Source organism: Corapipo altera, unplaced genomic scaffold (assembly GCF_003945725.1).
Source record: "Corapipo altera isolate COAL_440 unplaced genomic scaffold, ASM394572v1 164, whole genome shotgun sequence".
Lineage (NCBI taxonomy): Eukaryota > Metazoa > Chordata > Aves > Passeriformes > Pipridae > Corapipo > Corapipo altera.
Window position 1 is genome coordinate 253,716 of NW_020884969.1, and position 7,994 is coordinate 261,709.

The 7,994-nt window shown below is 45.0% G+C and overlaps 1 protein-coding gene across 1 annotated transcript in view; it reads right to left on the reverse strand.

Moving 5' to 3' along the window:
- The window catches only part of BLK (BLK proto-oncogene, Src family tyrosine kinase), a 28,650-nt gene extending 21,178 nt beyond the window's left edge, over positions 1 to 7,472 (reverse strand). Inside the window, exons 1-2 of the mRNA XM_027665066.1 lie at positions 7,371 to 7,472; positions 4,927 to 4,975 (exon numbers count right to left, since the gene is read on the reverse strand). Coding sequence (XP_027520867.1) covers positions 4,927 to 4,975; positions 7,371 to 7,472 — 151 coding nt within the window. The remainder of the gene's footprint in view (positions 1 to 4,926; positions 4,976 to 7,370) is intronic.
- Between the last annotated feature and the right edge of the window lie 522 nt (positions 7,473 to 7,994).

Sequence of the window (7,994 nt, forward strand, 5' to 3'; positions counted from 1 at the left end):
AAAAAGAAAAAGAAAAAGAAAAAGAAAAAGAAAAAGAAAAAGAAAAAGAAAAAGAAAAAGAAAAAGAAAAAGAAAAAGAAAAAGAAAAAGAAAAAGAAAAAGAACAGAGATTGTTTGCTGCAGGAAGGCTTTAGCTTGTACTCAGCCTAATTAATGCACCCAGAGCCATGGCCAGCCTATTATTAGCATTTTTCAAAACAGCCTGTCAAGCCACAGTCTCTGTGTGACCTTTTCAAATAATGCCACCAGCAAGAGAGCCAGACTGGCCCTTTGTCATCACAAGATAACGTGTCTCTGGGGCAACTTGGGGTTTGTGCCTGGGCAAGGTTGGCTGCTGCTCTGCGGGAGATTTGTTAGGGAGGAGAGAGGGTCAGTGTGGGGGGAAATGCAGCTTTGTAAACTAAAGCCCTGAACTCTTCCCTTCAGGCTTTCCAGAAGGAACTTGGAGATCCATGAGGGTTTTCAGCAGAGCCTCACTCACTGCTAGTACTGGAAAAGGATGATCAGTCATGAGGGAGAATGCTTTGAAGTCTTAAAATAACTCACACAGTTGGGGGCTTCCCCTTGAGGGATCTTGAATTAGCAATGCACCCAAACTCCTGCTGCCTCCTTGAGAAAGTTGTTATCACACAGCTTCTCTGACATGAAAGTTTTTGGGGCATGTGCCTACTGTGAGGTATCCACAGCAGGCCTGGTGATCCACACTCACCATCCTGATACCCTTGAAAGGAAAACAACGCAGTGGGTCACACTTGCGCTTTGAAAAATAGAAGCAAATATGTAAAAATCTTCAAGCACAGAGTGGCTGTGTGTTCCAGAAGGTGAAAACGTGGCTGTGAAGCAATGGACACAAGTGCAAATAAGTGAAATTAAAAAATTTTAAAAAAAATTAGAAAAAAAGAAAGAGAGGAAAGAAAAAAGCAAATACAGCAAGGACAAAAAGGTTTAATATGCTGAAAAAAATACTGTAATCACCTCTTATCTCCTTCTCAAAATAGGATTTGAGAAACACTGAAAGTGAGCCAGAAGAAAAGGTCTCTCTGCCTGAGCTGGCGAGACTTGACATCTCATGATGAAAGCGACCCTTCCTGTCTCTGAGTCGTCACCCCACTGAAAAATAGGGTTGATAGCACTTTCTTGGCCTATTTGTTCAAGTCAGGTCCTGAGTGACTCCACGGCAGAGAAGCCGTCGGGGCTGCGAGGAGCAACTGCTTTGCAGATAGTGCTCTCAGCCCCCAGACTTTGATTGGGAGCCAAATCCGTCCTGGCTCAGAGCTGCTACCAGGAGAGTTTGATACCAGCTCAGTTTGCACAGGCCGAGGGCCTATTTGGTGGCTTAGTAGGAATAATTCAACCAGTCTTCCTACTGCTGCCCTGTCACGAATGGAAGGTCTTTGCAACCATATCACGACCACGGAGCCAGGCTGAGATCCAGGGTCTCCCAGAGGATCATCCATTGGTTTAGAGCCATTCTAGGATGGTCATGGCATAAGTGACAACTCACAGCACACGTGTTAGCCAGTTGGGTGTACTGAGTTGTGAGTTACTGCTGCTAAAAATGGGTCCATCTTTCTGCTTCAGCACAACATGGGCTGGTTGGAATTGTATCATTAAAGTTGGAAAAGACCTCTAAGATCATCAAGTCCAACTATTCCTCCAGCACTGCCAAGCCCACCACTAAACCATGGCTCCAAGTGCCACATCTACATGGCTTTTAAATCCCCCCCGGGGATGGGGGCTCCAGTGATTAATGACCCATTTTTGTGAAGAAATTTTTCCTGATATGCAATTTAAACCTCCCCTGGTGCAAATTGAGGTCATTTCCTCTTGTCCTGTCCCTTGTTCCCTGGGACCAGAGCCTGACCTCCACCTGGCTCCCCTGTCCTGTCAGGTAGTTGCAGAGAGTGAGAAGGTCCCTCCTGAGCCTCCTTTTCTCCAGACTGAGCCTCCCCAGCTCCCTCAGCTGCTCCTTGTCAGACTTGTGCTCCACACCACGGTAAAACTGTGCTAGAAAAGGATGCCTTCAAAACACACACCTGTTGCTGTCACTGAGAGAAACACCATCAGATCCCATTGGAGGAGATGCAGAAAACTATGAACTGGGACTGTTGCATCTCCCAAATGGTCAGCAAGCCCAGCTGTGACAGCATGGGAGGTGTTTCCTGGGATATCCAGGACTGCACTGCCAGTGCTCTCTTTCAAATGCCTTCCTGCCTTGTGTTTTGTCACAGTGAATGTTTCTGAAGATAATTCCTGCTTTCGTCATAAAATCATATCAGACCTAAACTCGTGAGTTTTTTTAATCAGGAAATCTGAACATTTGGGGTAGTTCCCTCTCATGTTCGTTTCTCCTCTTGCTTATGATTGGCAATGCCCATTTTTGATGAGAAGTTTTAACATCTCATTGAAAAATCAGCCTTTTCCCAGTTACACTCAAACCTGCAGTTCTGACAACATTCCTTTCAAACTCAGAACCATATTCGAGGAACAACAGTAGAAGCAACTAAAGTTTCTCTGTTAACCTTGAGATGCCTCAAAAGACCTCAAGTTCCAGAGCATGCCAAGCTCCCACCTCCTGCAAATCAGTCCTGTTAGTATTATGGTTTGCAAAAAGCAAGTGAAGAGGTGGAAGAAGTTGCAGTTCCTCATCAGGAGAAATGACCTCACAGAGACCAAGTCCTTGTGCAGTCACAGGTTATTGTAATGCCTAAGGACAAGCACCCCAAAATGACCATCTCTCTCCATCAGTAGGGCTTAAATCCAGCTGTGAGCAGGTGGAAGGGCAAGGGCAGGGGTTATTCTACCTATTTTTTATGTCTTATCCAAGCAGCAGCTGTAGCCATGGGGCTATGGTGTTTGAGGTCCACTATCATAGGCCAGGACTTTGCTGGACTGGGGGCTTTAGAGGTGCAGAATTGAAGTTTTGACTCCATGGGGACCTAGAACCAACCTTAAAAGCATTGGGATTGCTTAGGGAACCATCTTAAAATGAATGAGAGACTCACATGATGGAAGAACCTCCCCAGGTGAAAAGTGGATTGGTGATACCACACCCCCCCCCCATTGAATACAGAGTTATGCACCCCTTGCCTGCCTTTGTGTTGCTTCCATTAGGATAAATAAAGTTAGGAAGAATTAGGCTTTTGTGAAGAATAAATAAATAAATTATCTCCGAGTAGTGGTGTGAAAGCTGGAAAGTGTGAAACAAATTCAACATCAAGATCAGAAAAAAAAAAAACCATAAAAAAACCACCCAAAAACCCACCCCCCAAGAAACAAAAAAAAAAGAAAAAAAAAAAAAAAAAAAAAAAAAGAAATTAAAAACCCAAGGAAAAAAGTGGGTTTGATTTTACATTTCATGCCATGCTTCCATAGTCAATAATTTTGCCACAGGATATGATTCAACTCTTTGATTTTTTTTTTAAATATATATATATATATATTTATATGGTGTGATTACCTGCATTTTGTGCTTTCTCTATCGATTCACTTGAATTGCTTTCTTTCAGGAGGCTATCTCTGACATCTCAAATATCTGGCATGGTTCCTATCAGCCCATTTTGCCCCACAGGAGAGAGTCAGATGTAGTATCATTTCAGGAAACTCAGACACCAGTAGAGAAAAATAGGAAGTTTCCCAGACTATCGGTGTGAATATTCCTCCAGAACTGGAACTGAATCTAATGAACCAAAATATTTTTGAGAGCTGAAAATGGCTAACATGGTACTTAATCCATTTTTTTAGCATCTTTCCACTTCTGCCTTCTGGCGTGAAGCAGAAGTAAAAGCTGCCTCCCTGAAAATAACTTGTGTTGTGCTTCTGACCAGCTTGAGGAGCTTGATAAAAACTGTGAAAGACTGTCAAAGTCTGCTCAGTTTGGGAGGAGGGAGACCGTGGACACTTGGAAATGTGACACAAAAATGATTTTGCAAAAGAAAGTGTAGTTTATTCATATGGTGTAGGAGCTTCACCTCCCACAACTTTTATTTCCATAACAAATGCCAGATTTGAAGATTTTGATGTTACAGGAGTCCCCGTGTTTGGTCCATGGCAGGGACTCTCCATCATCATCCGCAAGACCTAAGAAGACCTACCTCTGTCATTCCACCCATCCCATTTATTCATGACACCCCTTTTTCCTATCCTCATGCCCTGTGTCCCCTAATCCTACACTTCCATCCACATGAAGAACTTTTAGGTGTTGCTAACAACTTTCTTCCAAGTTTCCTCTTTTTTTTTTTTTTCTCTCTTCTAATTATCTCTCTCTCTCTGTCCTTAATCTGCAAAACTTCTTTGACAGAAATACACACAAGCTGCTTTTGGGGGGCTGGGCAGAGGTAGCAAAGGGCTCCCTGCTGAAAGACAATAATCTCCAAACACCATCTGTGACCCGCAGGTGGATTAAGCCAACAGACAGTCCCCAAGCAGGGTCTCTGTGTATCCTTATTTTAAACTCTTTCCTTTCTTCTCTTTCTCTTTGTAGTCTCCCTGGGCTCTCTGATACCTGCTATTTCCTCTGGAATTTTCAGCTGGCTGGATACAGCATCCATGAGTTGTCATGCTGCAGACAGGGCAGCAGACAGGGAAATCTCACACAGCTGAAGTCTCAGATCTCCCTTTTCCCCACCAATCACAGAACCACAGAATGGTTTGGGTTGGAAGGGGCCTCAGGGATCATCTCGCTCCAATGAAGAATTGGTGCTTTGCCCTCTTAATTTCTTTGATGAGCAGGAAAAAATTGGCAGCTACAGACACTCAGTGATGTAAAGTGAATTTTCAGAAACACACTGATAAACTCCCTGCTTGGCAGTGCTGAAGATACAGAAACCACACGCCTGTGACGTGATGGCTTGTTCTCAAGACCTGCCATTTGGGGACCACCACCTCGCGAAACCCCATGGGAAGGCAGAGAAAACAGAATCTTACCTTGTGCAGAGGCTTGGTTTAGATGAGGGGTTTTGATAAATTGTCTGCCCTTGGGTAGAAATAAGAAAAAAAGAAAAAAAAGATATTTATTACTTTGCTGTGCATTCAGGAAGACCTGCTCTCAGCTTCACAGACAAGTGGGAGTCAGTCAACAGCCCCTGTGTCTGGCTCTGGACGTGTCCTGATGGCTTTAGCACATTTTGCCATGATGTGTTCATGGCTGTCTTAACAGTCAGCTTGAATAACCCTTGGCTTCCCTCTGAATTTAAGCACAAATCTGCCACCCACTCATTTGGACTCTGGTCTATCTAACCCTTGTTCACTGGTGCCGGATTTCGGATCCGTGGGGGTTGAGATGTGAATGGCCCCATTGAGAAATGGCAATTGCAACATTATTTGAAGCAGAAAACTGGAGATACTCTTTGCCAAAATTGTCCCAAGGCTCATGGGATATGCTGTGTTCAGGGATATGTTCAAAAAGCAAAGGCAGTGACTATATTAGCAAATTAATTTTAGAATCATAGAAATCATAGAAATCACAGAATATTTGATGATCCTTGTGAGTCCCTTCCAACTCAGGATACTCTATCGTTCTATGATTCTACGATTCCTGAGTTGGAAAGGACTCACAAGGATCACAGAGTCCAACTCCTGGCGCTGCACAGGACACTCCAATAATCCCACTCTGTCCCTGAGAATGTTGTCCAAATACTTCTTGAGCTCTGGCAGCCTTGGTGCTGTGACTGCTTCCCTGGGGAGCCTGTTCAGTGACTGATCACCGTCCCTTGAGAAACCTTTTCCCAATATCCAACCTAAATCTGCCCTAACACAGCTTCATGCCATTCCTTTGAGTCTATCACTGGTCACCAGAGAGAAGAGATCAGTGCCTGCCCCTCCACTTTCCCTCGTGGGGCAGTTGCAGACTGTGCCATTAAAGAGCAACAAGGTCCTGCAAGTCCTCTGGACACACTTTTAAAATGTTGACGTGGTCCCTGGTTTGGCCCAGCTGCTGAAAGTGGCAAACTGGCCATAGATAATTCCAGATCAGCTGGGATGGAACCACCTTGTTTTCAGGGCTAAGAGTTTGAAATTGGCCTCCACCCAACTTCAAACACCAGTCCTGTGATCAGCCCAAGGTACTGGATCCAGTGACTGTAGTGGGTGTTCCACCACTACCTGGTATTTTTATACATGTGCAAAAGGAGTGAAATGCAGACACCGAATTAAAAACATCCAGTGTTTTCTGTCCATGCCACCCTTTGACCCATACTTAGGAGCAGTGAGGGGTGGGAGAGCTGCTCATCCACTGCCATTTCCAATTTAACTGAAAGAAAGATGGACTTCCCCTGACATGTGAGAACCTGTGGCAAAAAATAATGAGTGACAGAAGGTGATCGATGATTCTATATTTATACTGATAGCAGCTCCTCTCCAGTGAGCTGGAGAGAAGGAAATTTAGGAAAATAGCACCTTCTCGGTCAATCTGACATCTGCTGTCAGTAAAACTGGGCTGTGTAACCATGGGAGAACTCAGAAATGAAGCTAAAGGAGTGAAAAACATCTCCACCTGTCATAAAAAGCAACGACAGGCAATTCCTCCCCTTTCACAGGGCTCAAGACCTGAGGTGGTTTTCACAGGACAGCTGCACCAGAGTTTCTCCTGTGCTGGCTGCTGGATGCAGAGCTGACAGGGGCAAGGAAGGAGAAAACAAGCTCACGCCCTCTGTACAGCACCAGACAGACAAAGCGATTGGCAAAGTTCAAACGAGGATTTTGCCGTTTGAGATCTCCTAAATCCTGACCCAGCACCTCATGTCCATGCAAGCAGAGGCTGTGTGAATTCAAAGGGAGCAGAAGCTGCCCAGCATTTCTGATTCTCAGCTCACTCCAACCCACATTGGCTGTGGACCCTCCCTGGTGAACCCGCTGCCCTCAGGATGGTGAAGTTTCCATTGCGGTTTTGCAGCTCTGAATCTTCAGCCTGAATCTGACCCATCTCTGTGCCTTTTGCAAGTCAGCAATGTCAGCTTGGGTTGCAAAGTACTGATCAGGAGATATTTCAAAGTCCCCACACACTGGATTTTAATTTATTTTCTTTTTTAATATACAGAGGCTCCTCAGAACCCTTCCCATCCCTGTCTAAAAGATACAGGGATCATCTGGGAGGACCAGCTCTGAGGACTTGTGACAAGGCAGTGCCGGGAACAGGTTACTCTGAGAAGCTGTGGCTGCTCCATCCCTGGAATTGTTCAAGGCCGGGTTGGATGGGACTTGGAGAAACATGGTCTGGAGGAAGATTTCCCTGCCCATGGCAGGGAGTTGGACTAAATGCCCTTCCAACCCAAATCCTTCTATGATTTTATGATTCCAAATATTGCCTGCATCACTTCAAACACTAACTGGGCCATGGAGGATCCCAAAAGGACACAAAACTGCAGGCTTACCTTGGGGGGAGCAGGAGGAGGTTTACTCCTGGTTTTTGGGTTGCCTCCAGAAGTGTGTTTCTCATTGGGCATCAGCTGATTTTTGCTCCCGAGCAACCCCATTCTGGAAGGAAGAGCAGAAATTCCTTTTTAATGAGACTGCTCCTGGGGAAAGGTGAAAGCACTGAGGGACAAAACAATCTTGAATAACAAGTTGGAGAAGATGAGAATGCAGGATGATGGGACAGTGGAGAGAGGAGTCTAAAACCCTTCTGTCTACAGCCTCCTGCTACCTCGGATCTTGTGAACCCATGGTTTCTCTTCCCACGTGACTCTGGTGTTTCACACTTTGCAAATGAGGCTCAGACAGACACTATAAGTCATCAGAAACAAACAAACAAACAAACAAACAAACAACCCAGACTTTGGATGCATCCCCTCTCCAATGCAGAGATCCCAGCTGACAAGGTACTGGTCCTTACAAGGTGTGGGTCTCCCATAAATCATGGATTGTGTTTGCCAAGACCACATGCATACCTCAGACCTCCTGGACACCTCAAGGATCACTAGACACAAATGAATCAAACCCTTTCAATGGATCATCCGCTAGTCCACATTAGGGTTCCAAACTTGGGCTTGAGGGCT